Here is a 17,300-nt window from a genome sequence, read left to right as displayed (position 1 = left end):
AAAAAAAAAAAAAAAAAAAAACTTTAAAGGGCACCCATTTTTTTTGGTTAATAATTTTAAACAGACTGCATTTACATGGTTAAATTCCCAGGACTCTCAGTTCTTTAGGGACAGACAAAATGGCTGATATTATCGCTTACAAATCCATCTTGGCCTTGATGGAGCCTATGTTGAGAAATACAGCTTATATTTTTTATCTCTTAATTCCATTTTCCACAAAATTTTTTAAGTCTCCTTGTACTTAAGAAGAGATCTAACAGTTTAAAATCAGAATGTATCCTAAGCTTCAAGTAAGATTAGAAATAAGTTGACAAGAACCACAATAACAATAATAGCAGAATACATTTATTGATATTGATGGTATTTACCCAGCTCATCTTGACAGAAGCTTTCTGGAGGGTTGATATACTTCATGGTGCTCACATCTAATTTCCAGTTATGCTTTGTGCATCTAACAGACCTGGGTGAAAAATTGTACTTAAGTTTATGAAATGGTAAAAATAAAAATCTTGATTCCGCTTAAATGTATTATTTCATAATGATATTAAATTATAATGGAATTAGTTGAACACAAAATACATAAAGCAAAAACTATCAATAGCTAATACTTATTCAAAAAAAGACTAATCATCAATAGGTAATTTTATAAATAAAATAAAGATAAACTCCATATCACAAAATGACACATTTTAGAGAACAGAGACAACAGAATAAAGAAGTCTTCAGAAACACCTCCTTTATAAGCCAAGCTGGATAAGATCCAACTGGGGCCAATACAAGGAAAAACTGTAGTAGTAAATATATATCTATAATTTATATCACTCTAAAATCCTTGACCTCTAGAATAGTCAACCAAAGGTTACATATTTCAAAGAGAAAAGATCTTATAGTTTAAGATTTTAGAGCATATATGTGGGATAAAATATAAAATGCTCAGTTAAATATAGATTTCAGATAATGAATAATTTTTAAATATGCTTTCTATAATATTTAAGACATATTTATTCTGAAAATTTGTTGATAAATCTGTAATTTAAATTTAACCAAGGGTCTTGTGTTTTTATTTACCACTAGCAACCCTGTTTCAGTATGAGAACCAGATTGTAACAAAACAGGTTGTTCAGTATCTTTTCCCCATCTTACCACAACTTTGAGGGGGACAGAGTGGCTAGAGGTGTGATGTAAATAGTTCAGTTTTTTTCTACTTTGGTGGTGTTTCTTTCTGGTGATGTTTTGTTGGTTTTAAGACTTAAAGAATTTTTTAAAATAAAGAAATCTGTCTCAAACCTGAAACACCAAATTTTTAAAAAACTAAAAACATCTACTTTAACGTAAATGAATCATGCTGACATTTCTGAATTTCATTATATTCAGAATTATCTCATGTTCTCCAAGTTATGATGCAAAAAGCATTATTCAATGCTTCAGTTTATGAAGGATTATTTTATGACTCCTTTCTCATTGATGAGTAGCCAACAACCTTTCAGTTAATTCTGATGGAACATTCCAACTGTAGCTATTCAGCATGCCAAGCCATGAAAGGGAAAACTGGCAGAACCATGTGCTCACAGGTGACAGGGAGACAACAGCTTTCCAATTAGAGGAGGTTGTGAAAACGGATAGGCTTTAAAATGAGAATCATGGCTTATAAAATTTGATGATCTTGGTTGTGTTGAGAAGAAAAATGGCTGAATAATGGTGAGTAGAACAGAACAGGTAGGTCTCTGTTCTTAGCTGGAACCTAGAAGCTAGAAAAGACGGTTTCTTCAGATAAATAGCTACAAAGAGAATCCAACTATAATTTACCAAACTCAGAGAAGTGAACGGGAGACTACAGAGCGTAAGTTACCATAGAAATGCAGTTTCAACATACAAATGCTTGGTGAGCTGCATCTGGGAATAAAGCTGGCAGAACCTGCTTCCTCATGGTCAAGAGAGCTGAGAGGTGAGGACTAATGTGTCAACAGAATAGGTAAATCACTCGCAAGGCTTTGAATGAAGAAGAGAAAGGCTAGCCTGTGGCAAAGCAATCACTATACTTAGATGAGCATATTAGATACAAAAACAATCTGAGTTCCTGTAAGTAAGTCCCTCTATATAAGCTACACAAGAAGTTCATTGCAGAGAAATAAAATAGTAACTGTAATTCACTTTTTTGGGGTGCTCGCCATATACCACCATATGGCAATTCTTTTAAGTGTTTTTTATGTGTTTGGCATCACTTAATCCTCTCAGTAACCTGACAGAATAGGTAATATTTTCATCTTCATTTTAGAAATGAGAAGACCGAGGTCCAGAAAGAGGCTAAGAAACCTGTCCAGGGTTACGACCTAGCTAGTAAGTGCTGGATTCAGGTTTCTAAACCAGGTAGTCTATGAGGAGAGATGATGCTCTTAATTAGTAAACTTTAAGGACTCCTTAAATGGCTGGCTAAGTGGCACTCTGTGAAATGGTCCACTAAGTTAAAAAACGAGGAGAGGAAACCCAGAGTCTCAAAGCTGCAATCGTTGGAAGAGAAAACCCCAACACCTTGAAGTGCTGACAGAAGTTTACCAGTGACAGAACTATGCCCGAGGCTTCACTGACTTGAATCCACCCAGAAGATGGAAGAACATCAAAATGGGCATCATTTACCTAGATCACTTTTAATCATTTACCTAGATCACTTGTAGAAACTGCGATTGTCATTATTTGAAGTTATGGAATTGCCATTGCAAAATTACAACTGAGACAGTGAAAAAGATTTGACCTAACTGACTCCATCCTGTTCTTGCTTCTAACCTCCAAGCTGTTCTTGTTCATTCCTGGTTGTAGGTAGGCCAAACTAATTTTGGGAGGAAATTAGTTCAGGGAATTACCTAGAGGTTCTCCTAGAGCACAGTTGCCAGCTAAAAAGGTGTCCCATTAACTACTTTGGATGTATTTATACTAAAAATACATTAGTTTTAAAATCTGAAATGCACATTTAACTGGGCATCCTGTATTTTTATTGGTCAAGTTGGCAGCTCTAGCTGAGGAGCCAAGCAAGCCACAGGTGCAACACTGATATGAAAGGAAAATATCTTGGGCCCCCAAATCACTAAGCTAAAAGGAAAAGTCAAGCTGGGAACTGCTTAGGGAAAACCTGCCTCCCATTCTATTCAAAGCCACCCCTCTGCTCACTGAGATAAATGCATATCTGATTGCCTCCCTTGAAAAGGCTAATTAGAAACTCCAAAGAATGCAACCATTTATCCCTTATCTACCTATGACCTGGAAGCCCCCTCCCTGCTTCAAGTTGTCCAGCCTTTCCAAACCGAACCAATGTTTATTTTACATATGTTAATTGATGTCTCACATCTCCCTAAAATGTATAAAACCAAACTGTGCTCTGACCACCTTGGGTATGTGTCATCAGGGCCTCCTGAGGTTGTGTCATGGCCAAATGTCCTCAAGCTTGGCAAAATAAACTTTCTAAATTAGCTGAGACCTGTCTCAGATTTTCAGCGTTCACATTTTGGTAACCATGAAGGGATTCTGAGCGGAGATGCCCCTGACCTTGACAAATCTCCTATCAGTGCTTGGTACCAGCATGAGTTGACTTTATGGCTCAAATCAATAGGACAATTTGCTGAGGCCTGAGAGTACCCCTCCAGACAATCCCTGATCTCCCCAAATGTGGTAGAGATGTAAAGTTTATTTTGCTGTTAAAAAAAAAAAAAAGGCACGTAAAACTCCAGAAAAAGTTTTACTTGCTTCCAAAAAGGAAGGCAAGATTTACTGCTTCCGCGACTGTGGAAGGCAGGTAACTCCTTTATGGAGTTCGAGCTTGCTTCCAACAGGGAAGATGAGTTTTTTTCCTGCTTCTAGGATGGTAGAGAGCAGTCTACAGCCTGAGACCCATCTCTAGGTAAGTAACTGAATTGGGGTTTGTCTTGGCTAAAGTTAAGATTAACAACCAGCTGGTCGTAATTTCTCCTTACTATTAGAGTGCTCAGTAATGATATAAGTTGTGTGATTGCTTTGCTTAACTGTTTTTGTTGTTGTTGCTGTTCGTTCCTGTTTTCATTGTTGTTTCGGACTTTTTCCCATTGGGTTTGATCAACTCTATCCGACTTGATCAAATCCAAAGGAAATTCCAAATTATGGGGAACAACGCCTCTGAAGTGGCTAAATTCACACACACACACACACACACGCACACACGTGGTATGAGGTGGAGGAAAAAAAAAAAGAGGAAAATTTTGATTCTGACTAAGGGGCTTTATTTACATAACAAGGCCACCTTTTTGTTAGCCAGGCCAAACTGAAAGAGCAATGGCTGTACTTCTGAAATAGCAGCAATTTGTCCTAGCTGAAATATGGTAATGAGATTTTAAAAGTTTCTTTTAAAGGAGTTCAATGGTTAAAAATCAGCTTAATTAAAACCTAACATCCAAGTTGTGTGTGTGTGTGTGTGCGCGCACGCATATGTGTGTGTTTGTATTTAAAAGGCCTTCATATTTTTGCTTTTCTCCTGGGCCCTTTTTTTTTTTTCTTTTTTTTTTTGGTTTTGAGCAAACGTTCAAAAGTTTTTTTTATTCTCAGTTGACAGAATTCTGTTTTTTTCATTTATTTCTACTATCGCTCCTTTCTCTTGCACCCTCTGCTGCATGGAGGACCTAAAATAACTTACAATACCCTGGGGTTCCTTAAAGAAAATGGAGAAGGCACTGGACTCCCTTTCCAGGGAAAACAAGTTTTTTCAAGGATGTAAGCAGACAAGTTTGTCTCACTTCTTGAACAGCTTACTTTTTATATTGTGTTACTTTTTTTTTTTTTTTTTATACTAAAATAGTTATTGCAACAGAGGTTACTCTTGGGTTTTTAAGGAAGAGTGTGGTTTAGACACTTAGAAATGTCTTTGTTTACTTTTCTTTTTTCTGAGTGCACTGTGTAAGCACCACGTGGTCTAATCTCATACTAATTCTCCTTTTTGGAGACCCAGGATTCAGTGTGGTCTCTGCCCAGAGTTCAGAGATCCAGTTAAAAGATAGGTAGTCAGTCCCTACCTAAATAAAATTAGTCTCCTTATAGAATCCTATGATAGACTTCTATAATTTTATGTTTAATTTGGCATCCATTTTTAATCTCCCTCCAACATCACCAGACTTTTTCCTCTCTGTACCTTATGATGTAAATTTTGCTATATGATTTTCACCTGAGTTGTTTCCTTTAGTATGCAAATTTAAGGCTATTTAGCTGACAACTGCCTGGGGTTGTGAAACAGTTTATCAGGAATCTGAAAGTCTAAAGGGAAAAAAAGGTTTCTATAAATCTATAAGATGTACTTCTATCAGCATGCCCAATATATCTATGTATTTATGTGTTGTGTACACAGTGTTTCACTACTGAAAATATATAAAAGAGCTCTAATTAATTGGCTTAAGAAACTAAAAGTGTTGGCTGGGCACAGTGGCTCACACCTGTAATCCCAGCACTTTGGGAGGCCAAGGTAGGTAGATCACCTGAGGTCAGGAGCTTGAGACCAGCCTGGCCAACATGGTCAAACCCCTTCTCTACTAAAAATAAAAAAAAATTAGCTGGACATGGTGGTGTGGTGTGTGCCTGTAATCCCAGTTACTCAGGAGGCTGAAACAGGAGAATCGCTTGAACCCAGGAGGCAGATGTTGCAGTGAACTGAGATTGCACCATTGCACTCCAGGCTGGGCAACAAGAGTGAAACTCTAAGAAATAAATAAAATAAAATAAAAGCATTTGCATCAAATACTTTATCAGGAGAGAGGAAAAGATTAGTAAAATGCTTTTCAACTTTACATAACTTAAGTAAAATTTTAATAAATAAGCTAGCTTTAAAATTATAAATAATATTAGAAATGTCTTAAGAATTGCCAGCATACATTTTTTTTTACATTTATTAATCAAGCAGTTTCATAGTTATGCCTGCCAAATACTATAAAGTGTCAAACTTTGGCATAGGCATTATAAAACTATAAATTCTGCCCAAGACAGAATGATCTTTGCTTGTGTAATCTTTCATAAATAACACATTGATATTAGTTTAATAAAAATAGCTACATCGTGAATTGAGTAAGATTACCATAACTTCTAATCTTGTGGCTTTAGGCAGTCTAGTTCACGAGTAGTAAGGTTTGTTTTGGGAAAGGACTGTTACCATCTTTGTTTCAAAGCTAAACTAAACTAAGTTCCTCCCAAAATTAGTTTGGCTTACCTACAAACAGGAAGGAACAAGAACAGCTTGGAGGTTAGAAGCAAGAGCAGGATGGAGTCAGTTAGGTCAAATCTTTTTCACTGTCTCAGTTCGCAGTTTCTACAAGTGATCTAGGTAAATGATTAAAATAATTAGGTAAATGTAATAGGATAAATACTTGTAGACAAACTCATTATAATTTAGAATCAAAAGTTATATAAATAATAGATATTTCATTATTTGGGCATTTTCCAATAAAATATATTTGTAGAAAACATTCTAAAAAAACAAAAGTATGTCCTTTTAAAAAAGGTGAACAATTTTGTCTAATTCAAAGCTTATTTAAAGGGCATGTATAAAACAAGGTAAAAGGAACCAAGAAATAGAAGATATGTAAAGAAAGTTATAAAAATAAAGAGCTTTTTTTTTGGTAAAAAAGCTTAAGGAGAAATAATTTCATATGAGAAAGAATCTTGTGTGGTAAATTTAGTCCTAGAGTAAAATGACTGTTTAAGAAAGATGTTCAGACAGGTGCAGTGGCTAAAGCCTGTAATCCCAGCACTTTGGGAGGCTGAGGTGGGTGGATCACCTGAGGTCAGGAGTTTGAGACTAGTCTGGCCAACATGGTGAAACCCTGCCTCTACTAAAAGTACAAAAACTAATGGGCATGGTGGTATGCACCTGTAATCCCAGCTACTCAGGAGGCTGAGGTAGGAGAATCACATGAACCCGGGAGGCAGAGGTTGCAGTGAGCTGAGATCGTGCCATTGCACTCCAGCCTGGGCAACAAAGTGAGACTCCATCTCAAAAAAAAAAAAAAAAAAAGGAAAGAAAGAAAAAGAAAGAGAAAGAAAGAGAGAAAGGAAAGAAAGTAGTTAGTTCAAGACAAACCAGAAAGCCTAAGCATGTCATGAACAGTCTGTATACGTCACAATAAGAGGATTTCTAAAAAACAAAACAAAAACTTTTATATGATCAAGTTACCTATGATTAAGGGGAAATAATAATGGTCTTTCTAGAGGTTGGGTTTGATGTTTAAAAAATGCCACTTATACACTTACATTGCATCTCACTGGTTTTGGTTTTCTCTCCTCTTTTAAAAGGTATGAAATAGTAACACTCTCCTTCAACTCATTTTCGGCTCATATAAGTTTTCTCCCTGCTCAGGTTCTCTTTTTGGTGGCCTGATGCTACCAACATTTTCTTAAAGGTCTAAAGAAATTGTTTTCTTCCAACATAATATTCTGTGCACTGCAGAAGGTATTTTCTTTGGCCTTTTGGTAACTGGCCTAACAGATTTTACATTTATCACAATAACTCCTATGACATTATTATTAAGTTTGGTTTGCTTAGGAAAAACTGAGATTTAAATTTTTTTAAATTAAGGTTATTACATTCTTGTATCTTCCTGTATGTACTTTTAAAGTCCTTGTGACATTGAGTTACAGGGCTTTGACTCCTGGGTCTAAAAAGAACACCAAGTCCTGCTAAATCTTAAACACTGACAGCCATTAAAACCTCATCTCCAGGCCCCCTAGAAGATGCCAATCAAAATAAACTGCATTCCTGAGACACAGGGCCAGAAATTAAAGGCATTCAACTCCTCAAGGCCCAGGGGCTATCGCAGAAGAGGTGGGCTTGTGAGATTGCAAGGGTTAATTTTAAGAGATAAAATGAGTTTAGTTTCTCTATAAATTAACTATTAATGTCAAAGGCACACTGATGCAAGACCAGTATATCAACCCCTGTGTCAAATTAACAAGGTTTTCTTGAAACATTAACCAACTGCTTAATAGAGGTTACAAAGATATAAAAGGTTCATAGAAGATATGTCTTATGATCAAGATTAAACCTTTATGGACTGTTTATAAAAGTTTAAAAAACAAATTTAATCGGCTTCATGCTGTTTTTTATTAGGGTTTAATGTTTGGAAAATTAAGTCTCCTCTCTCAAAGAGTGAAGGTTTTTGCCCTTTTTTTTTCCTTATCATTTTGGCTAAATGAATGACTTATTTTGCAATGACCTGTAATCCTATTTTGTGATATCAAAGATTTTGTGTTTAAAATCTTTGATATTTGACAAACTTTCCAAAATCAAATTATAAATTATATCTTTTTCTGACCTAATTAGTCCTTTAAGATATTATTAATGGGTTCTCTAAAGTCCAAAAATGACATATTTGGCTTTTTGGTATGAAAATTATACAGGAAGCATTGTCCAATATGAAATGGTGTTTGGTTTTCTTTGGGCTGTATTTGTATAAATGTTATTGGTATGTATTCCAAAATTACGGGAAACTCCTATTATTCTGATATGACACAGTGTATGTTATCAGTAATAATTATAATTTTATGTTAAATTATTGTGTGCCACAGAGGTAAAAACATGTCTTTGACTATGGCTGCCCTAAAACTTTTCATTATTCACAGACAATTTTTGTCTTTTTGTGGTCCTTTCCAGAAGAAAATGACATATTTGGCTTTTGGTATGAAAATTATACAGGAAGCATTGTCCAATATGAAATGGTGTTTGGTTTTCTTTGGGCTGTATTTGTATAAATGTTATTGGTATGTATTCCAAAATTACGGGAAACTCCTATTATTCTGATATGACACAGTGTATGTTATCAGTAATAATTATAATTTTATGTTAAATTATTGTGTGCCACAGAGGTAAAACATGTCTTTGACTATGGCTGCCCTAAAACTTTTCATTATTCACAGACAATTTTTGTCTTTTTGTGGTCCTTTCCAGAAGATGATTTTATAATCAGCTATGAAACCCTTAACAGGTGCTCTTGAATACATGTTTCTGATAACTTTGGAGACTGTGACATCAAAATAGAGAAAAAACTTTGAGGACTCATGGAGAGCTGAAATGTTCATGAATATCAAGCAGAACAAGAATTAACTGTATGGACTAAACTAATAAAAGTGTGAAGTAATCTTTTTTGACTTTTTGCTTAAAACGTTGCTGATACATTGTTTTTCAGAATCAAGAAACTTTTAAGCTATTTACAGCTTTTAACAATGAGTATACTCCTATGAACAAAATTTGGAGCATATTTGTTTTTCTCTACCTGATTTCTACAGAATTTGGAATCTATTTGAGAGTATGACAAAGTTATTTGTGTAAGTGTGATAAGAATCTGTTTTCATTTGTAACAGGACACAATTGAAGAAACTGGTTATTTTATCAAGGCTTTGACTGGAATAGTGTGCTTTCCTTTAAAGAATTAAAGTTGACTTATGGAGCCAATAAAAGCCCCTTGGAAAACTAGCCTCATACCTTTGTCTCCACAGTCCCTGTACAGGGTTCCTGACCTGTGGTAAGTAAAGAATGTCACTTTCTGACAGGCCCAGGAGCTCCAAGTTTTTCTTAGGAGCTCAAAAGGAGAGGAATTCACTCAACTCATAGGTATTTCATGGTACAAATTCATGGCTAGGCTGGGCTTTAAAAAAGTCTTCTCTGAAATTCCTTCTGTGGAACAAATTTCCATCAAAGCCAATTTAAAAGCTGATGTAAAAAATAATTATTCTTACGGCACTGTATACAAAGAATTAGGCCAAGTACAATAAAGAAAACCAGTCCTGTCGGATTTGTCTTTAATAAAATGGGAAAGTGGAGACAGAAAATTATGTTTCAAAACTATAGTACACCTATTGTTAGATTCTAGTCTTGTGTAATGTTTTCAATTTTATTATTTTCTACAGTTTGGACTGAATTCTAATTTTCTTGGCTACACATCTTCAAAACAATGTTTTCAATATTTTCCTTCTTTTTTTCCCTCCATTTTCCTAATTTGGAGTCACTGGAAACTAAAATGTGCTTTCATAAAGCCCTGTGAAATGAAGCTAGACAACTTAAACTTCAGAAGGAAATAACAGGGACCTATTTACATACATAAGCCACTTTCATACCTGCCTACTGATGTATGGACTTCAGAGTAATGTGGCCTATATCTATTTTCCAGGACTGTTCTTTTGTTTGTTGTTGTCCTCCCCCTATTTTCTCTTCACAGGACATGAGACTGCACAACCTTCTAAAAATGAGCTTTCCTAATAACTCGGGACCTACCTGTCTAGGTATAAACCATCCTAGCCATGAGAGATCAGACGAAACCTGAGGCTAGAGACTCATTTTCTTCTAAAATGCTTTTTCCAACAGATTTTTTTTTTAAAAAAAGGGGGGAAATGTGAAAGGAAAGTATTTTGGGCCCCTCAAATCACTAAACTAAAGGAAAATGTCAAGCTGGGAACTGCTTAGGGCAAACCTACCTCCCATTCTATTCAAAGTTACCAAGGTAACTTTGAACTCTGCTCACCAAGATAAATGTGTATATCACTGCCTTCTTTGGAGAGGCTAAATAGAAACTAAAAAAAAAAAAAAAAAAAAAAAAGCGACCATTTTTCTTTTTATCTACCTATGACCTGGAAGCCCCCTCCCTGCTTCAAGTTGTCCCACCTTTCCAGACCGAACTAATGTTCATCTTACATATGTTGATTGATGTCTCATGTCTCCCTAAAATGTGTAAAACCAAACTGTGCTCTGACCACCTCGGGCACATGTTGTCAGGACCTCCTGAGGCTGTGTCATGGGTGCACGTCTTCAACCTTGGCAAAATAAACTTTCTAAATTAACTGAGACCTGTGTCAGGTCTCCAGGGTTCACAGTGGTTAGTTAGCATTTAAGAATCAAATAACCTGAAGGGCTGGGCCACGATAGTAGGTATAGAGCAAAGTAAATCTGTGTGAACGTTAGAGAACATTCTAGAGTTACCTGTTAGATTTGGGTAACAGGTAACTCATGGACAACTACTCAGCTCTCACTCTGAATACACCAGCACTAAACTACCCCAAAATGACCTGAGAAATAAGACCTACAACACAGTGGAAGAAAAAAGCCTAACACCAAATGACTAAAGCCACATAGGGCAAATTAGGCTAAAGTAAAGCTTGAAAGGTGGGGGTAAACACTCACAGCATTACTGGTGTTGAGAATTAGACTGACAAAGCACACGCCCAAGAGCCCTATCTGGCTCTGCCAGGCACTACTGCTATTTCTTTGGTAGTCATTGAGAAAAAACTAACAAAACAATCCTGTCCTGGTATTGCTGCTGCACTGGGGAGAGGTGATCTATACAGAGGGGAGTGGAGGGGAAGGGACAGTAGAGGAGGGGAGGGGATGGGAGGGAAGTTGGCAACAGCATCAGTTCTTCTAAGAAATGACCAGAAGAGTCACTGTTCAGGGCAGGAACAGCTGGGGATCTGCTATTTTTGTTTAGTAATCACAACTAACCTCCCGGGAAAATTCTATCTGCTCTCCAGCAGGCTTTGGAAAAGAGCCCCCCATACACACATACACACTCACAGGAGCATGCACATGCACACGCACACGCACACACACACACACTCTTCTGGGGGAGAGGGGAAGGAGACCCATAGGAGGCTTGGGTCTTTGAAAACAAAACCAGTTAAATGTGTGTTTTCCCTGTGCACACCCAAACACACACACACACACACACACATACACACACACACACAGAGAGAGGTTTTACTATATATCAAGCTAGGAATAAATTTTAAATTAGAGTTCTTATAAGAGAGAGGAAAATTAAATAGAACATACAACTTTTAGATCAGAGAGATGGCCTAAACACGCAAGAGTAAAATTTTCTGGGGGAAGTAATTTGCTGATTGGTTAATTTAAAATTTCCAGATGAACATATTTCCTGCCAAATCTAACAGCAAGAAAGGTAACCAGTGAGAAAGCAAAGGACTCTTGGTACCTTCCAGCTAAATCCTCGATATCTTTTATGAACAGGCCTCCTTGGTGCTTGCACACATTCTTGCATGCCCTCAGTCGGCTCTTACTCTTGTACAAGATGTAGTCTTTGCCAGTGCTCTTATTACGAAAGAAATTGATTCCTTCCTTAAGATTGGCAACTTCAACAGGTGATAGGCACAACAGGATCTCAGTTGTTTGTTCAGTGCTATGAAAAGACAAACATTTTGAGAGGAAATGTTAATAATGTTAGGTTTTAAGAGATAATCATTTCAAACTGACAGCTCAAAACCCCTTTTCCCTAAAATACTTCTTAAGCCCCTTGCGTTCCAAGTACCCAGGTTTGGTGGCTACCTGAGGATGCATTTCTCCCCACCTTGATGTGAATGTAAACATACATCTTACTTGTTAAATATGCCTCTCCACTTTTCTAGAGAACTAATATCCCTCTTACTTGCCTGCCCATCGTCTGCCAGTTCCTCTGGCCGGGTATTTTGAAAGAACAGCAGTTGCTCGTATCGTTTCTGTGGCTGATTTGCTCCCATAAGGCATTAGTCAGCCTGGAAGGAGGGCGTTTGCGGTATTTCCTTCAACAGTTACTGGTTTCCTTTGACAGTTTTCTCCCTCTACCACAGCTCTTTTAGAAGTCTAACACTATATTCACTTCTGAGAAGCCACTGTGCTGTCCCTCCCATCTCTGCTCTTTTGCATCTGGACTGCCTCTGCCTAGAACGCAGTTCCTCTCCACCACGCAGCATCAGTCTTGGTTCAAATAGAACTGAATCGTCCCCTTCCTGGTTAAGCCTTCCAAGACACACCCCAGGTCCAGGCGCATTCTTGGTGTGCATCTGTCTTCTGTAGAACATTACAACGTTGTAATTGGCACACTGCTCTGTTTACTTACACACAGGCACTTTTGAAAGCACTCTATCTCCCTTCTGCCCCTACCACTTAGCCGACTGCCTTTCACAGGCTATGTCTTCACTAGCTCTCCACTTAATGAGTCACCCCTCCCACTGCACTCAATTTGATTAATTTATAAAAAGCTCTAGCAGCAAATGAAGCATTTGAATCTTTTTTTTTTTTTTAAGGAAACAAGCCGTTATACTTTTCAAACCCCAATTTCTAAACACTCTGTTTACAGTGCAACACTGAATCATAACGGAATATTATTTTTGCCAAGAAAGGTTTCAAGATATCTTTTGCAAAATCATGGTAGGAAATCTGGGCACACGTTGTTTAGTTTTATATTTGACTCCAAACAAAAAAGTAGCCAAAATTCTCTTTGCGTGTTAACTTAAAACTGATTTACAGCACAAGCATGTTTGTGGCACTTTCACTTTCCTTTTTAGAAGCACTGCAAATTTCTTAAACGGGATAAAAATAATTTTAAGAACACTCCAGGGTAGAAAATAACAGAGAAACCACTTCCAATTTTAAACTGATGAAGGCATAGCTGTGTAATATTATGATCTACTTTCTCAAAGCAGATTCTCATTGTCACCTCTGTCCCAAATTCCTAGTAATTGCGTTCCCCATGGACTTGAAATTATTCCAAGAATATGTTCTAAATGTATTTGATAGGAAGAATCTATTCTAAATATCATGATTTCTTTTTTGACTTTGTTCTTACGAGTACAAATATCTGACACCAAGCTAACACAAGCACTGAGGCAATTCCTGGAATAATTACTCTAAGAGTATAAAAGGCAAACCTCTCTAGATGTTTGTTGTTCCATTGAATGAATTCATATAGCCAAAGTTCTGTGTTAGATTTCAACTTATATCACAACCATGTAGAACAGGTTTACTTAACCACACTTTTGTACTCAGTTCCATGTGTATGTCACATTAAAGCAGAAGGCAAAAGAAAAACATGTGTGCACCTATATACATGCTTTTCTATATATTTTTTTAAATGATTAGCTTTCCCCAAAGTATTTTAAAGATATCAACGAATTTGCTTCTATCAAAATCAGAAAATAAAATTGTAGCAAATTCTTATTTTGCTATGAGTAAAACATTAACACTAAAATGAATTTTAATACACCTACTTTTTAATGTTTCAGTATTTTTTTCAAATACTTTAATATTCTTGAAAAATAACAATTAAAATACATTTATACAGGGCACACTTTTTTCCCTTTTGCCTCAGAAGTAGTGGCTCAGTGTGGCAGTATAACATCCTGTCTTTAAGTTTTGTATATTTTGTTTGTCATGGAATTTGTGCATTCATTTTGGCCTTAAAAAATATTGTGTTGGCCAGGTGTGGTGGCTCACACCTGTAATCCCAGCACTTTGGGAGGCCAAGGCGGGGGGATCACCTGAGGTCAGGAGTTCGAGAGCAACCTGGCCTATATGGTGAAACCCTGTCTCTACTAGAAATACAAAAATTAGCCAGGTGTGGTGGCGGGTACCTATAGTCCCAGCTACATGGGAGGCTGAAGCAGGAGAGTTGCTTGAACCCAGGAGGCGGAGGTTGCAGTGAGCTGAGATCGCCCCACTGCACTCCAGCCTGGGTGACAGAGTGAGACTCCATCTCAAAAGAAAAAAAATTTAAAATGAAAAAATACTGTGTTAAAATAATTTCCATTTTAATCAAGATTTTTTTTTACATTCCTTAAATTTTTTACAACTTAAAAGTTGTCTCACTTGTCTCACCCTAATCCTGGGCTCTGTTATTTTCTGATGCTTAATGATGATCTAAACTAGGAACTAGTTAGAAGTCAGCTTCATAGGCAATGTATGTATCTCGCCTGAATTATCTCCATCCTGTTCTTTTTCTGAAGATTAGTAGGAACCAGATATAAGTGTGTAACAAAAGAATTTTAAAAATTTACCTCACTAGAGATCACAGAAAATACCTGTATTGATGAAAATGTCATTGGTTTACTATTTCAAGGGCCTATGGAACAAACAGTGATGCTTTTGAAACTTACTTTGAAAATTCAAAATCTAGACCTCAAAAAAAAAATACAGAGGGGAGTAGAGTTTTATGAGGTAAAACTGTCATTCATTCATGCTCTGATGCCACCACACACCCTAAGGATCTCTTCAAAGGCCACTGACTGGGGCTTCTAAGCTCAGAGCTGAGGGAGAGGCAAGGATAGGAATGATATAAATGTCAACTATACTTTCTGTCCAAGCAGGGCAAGGAGCCCAAATAAAGACTACTTCTCATGAAACTAGAAATCCTCCAGAGGGTTATAATCTGAGAAAAAGGGTGGAGGAAGAAAAGGCAACTCATGCAGAATTTTCAGTCTGTATGTACGTTTTGCTCCCCATAATTTCTTAGGTATTTTGTTTTCAGTGGGAAGATGTTCATTATTCTGTTCAAGAAAAGGTAAACTCTATGAAGGCCAAGACTACAGTGCCTGTCCCATGGTAGGTGCTCAGTAAATATCTATTGAATGAAAGAATATCCTCACAAGAACAAAATGTGTACTCCATGGTTAAAAGAAGAAAAATTCACCTACTGTACCCTGTGATACTCAATATCTAAAATCAATCACATAAGCTTCCACTTTAGGAAACTAGAAAAAGGAAAGTAAATTAAAAGCAAGAAGAAAAAAAGAAAGAAAAATTAGAGCAGAAATCAATGGAATTGAAAACAGAAAACTAATAGAGGAAATCAACAAAACCAAATGCTGGTTCTTCGAAAAGATCAAAAAAGTGATAAGCCATAGCTAGGCTAACTAATATTTTAAAAGAGGGGGTGGAGGGAGGATGCAAAAATATTAATATCAGGCTGGGCACAGTGACTTATGCCTGTAATCCCAGCATTTTGGGAGGCCAAGGCAGGAGCATCACTTGAGCCCAGGAGGTCAAGACCAGTCTGGGCAACATAGTGAGACCCTGTGTCTAAGGCAGGTGTGGTGGCTCACACCTGTAATCTCAGCACTTTGGGAGGCTGAGGTGGGCAGATCACTTTTAGCTCAGGAGTTCAAGACCAGCCTGGGCAACACAATGAAACCCCATCTCTACAAAAAATGCAAAACAATTAGCCGGGCATTTGGTGGCTTGTACTTGTAGTCCCAGCTACTTGGGAGGCTGAGACTGGAGAATCACTTGAGCCCAGAAAGCAGAGGTTGCAGTGAGCTGAGATCGTGCCACTGCACTCTAGCCTGGGTGATGGAGCGAGTCCCTCTCTCAAATAAAAAAAAAAAGAAAAAAGACAGACCCTGTATCTACAAAAACCAAAAAAATACTAATATCAGAAATGAAAGAAGGAACAATACTACAGACCTTATAGACATTAAAAAGATAATAAAGAAATGCTATGAAAAACTCTACACTCACAAATTTGATAACCTAGGTGAAACAGACCAATGAAGGACACGATCTGCCAAAACTTGTACAAAAAGAAATAGACTATCTGAGTAGAACTATATACATTAAATAAATTGAATCATTTAGAACCTTCTAAAACAGAAAGCATCAGGCCCAGATGGGTGTACTGGTGAATTCTACTATAATTTTAAAGAAGAATTTATACCAATTTTCAAAAATCTCTTCCGGAAGACAGAAACAGAGGGAATATTTCCTGACTCATTCTATGAGCTCATCACCCTAATACCAAAATCAGACAAAGTTATAACAATAAAAAAAACTACAGGCTAATTTCTTTCATGGACATAGATGTAAAAATACTCAACAAAATATTATCAGATATAGCAATGTATAAAAAGAATTATATGCTATGACCAAATGGGATTTATTCCAGGCATGTAAGGCTGGTTTGACATTCAAAAGTCACTCAATATAATGTATCACATCAATGGGCTAAAGACGAAAAGTCACATGATCACATGCATTTGATAAAATCCAACATTCATGATAAAAACTCTCAGCACTCTAGAAATAGAGGGAAAGTTCTTCAGCTTGATAGGGAACCTTTACAGCTAGGCACAGTGGTCCATACCTATTAATCTAAGTGTTTTGGGGGGTCAACACAGAAGAATAACTTGAGGCCAGGAGTTTAAGACCAGCCTGGTCAACATAGCAAAACCCCATTGCTTAAAAAACAACCAAACAAACAAAAAAAAAGCCAGGTGCGGTGGCTCATGCCTGTAATCCCAGCACTTTGGGAGGCTGAAGCAGGTGGATCGCCTGAGGTCAGGAGTTCGAGACCAGCCTGGCCAACATGGTGAAACCCTGTCTCTACTAAAATACAAAATTAGCCAGGTGTGGTGGTGTATGCCTGTAATCCCAGCTACTCAGGAGGCTGAAGTAGGAAAATCGCTTGAACCCAGGAGGTGGAGGTTGCAGTGAGCTGAGCTCATGCCACTACACTCCAACCTGGGTGACAGAGTGAGACTCCATCACA

General features: G+C 37.1%; 1 protein-coding gene across 7 annotated transcripts in view; it reads right to left on the bottom strand.

Annotated features, from left to right (window-relative positions):
* LOC108533655 (cytidine monophosphate-N-acetylneuraminic acid hydroxylase) overlaps positions 1-17,300 on the bottom strand; it is a 78,433-nt gene that overhangs the window by 47,154 nt on the left and 13,979 nt on the right. The window contains exons 1-3 of one of the 7 annotated variants that reach the window (XM_017878515.1): positions 12,433-12,950; positions 11,979-12,182; positions 369-460 (exon numbers count right to left, since the gene is read on the bottom strand). In XM_017878515.1, the coding sequence (XP_017734004.1) occupies positions 369-460; positions 11,979-12,182; positions 12,433-12,440 (304 nt within the window). In that variant the 5' untranslated portion in view covers positions 12,441-12,950. Of the gene's footprint in view, positions 1-368; positions 461-6,211; positions 6,301-11,978; positions 12,183-12,428; positions 12,951-17,300 lie in introns of those variants that run through there. The other 6 variants (XM_017878513.1, XM_017878516.1, XM_017878518.1 and 3 more) reach the window with 6 other exon arrangements.

The sequence above is a fragment of the Rhinopithecus bieti genome, unplaced genomic scaffold (assembly GCF_001698545.2).
Source record: "Rhinopithecus bieti isolate Rb0 unplaced genomic scaffold, ASM169854v2 scaffold_11110, whole genome shotgun sequence".
Lineage (NCBI taxonomy): Eukaryota > Metazoa > Chordata > Mammalia > Primates > Cercopithecidae > Rhinopithecus > Rhinopithecus bieti.
Note: the sequence above shows the minus strand (reverse complement) of the source record. Positions and strands in the feature narration are given on the sequence as shown.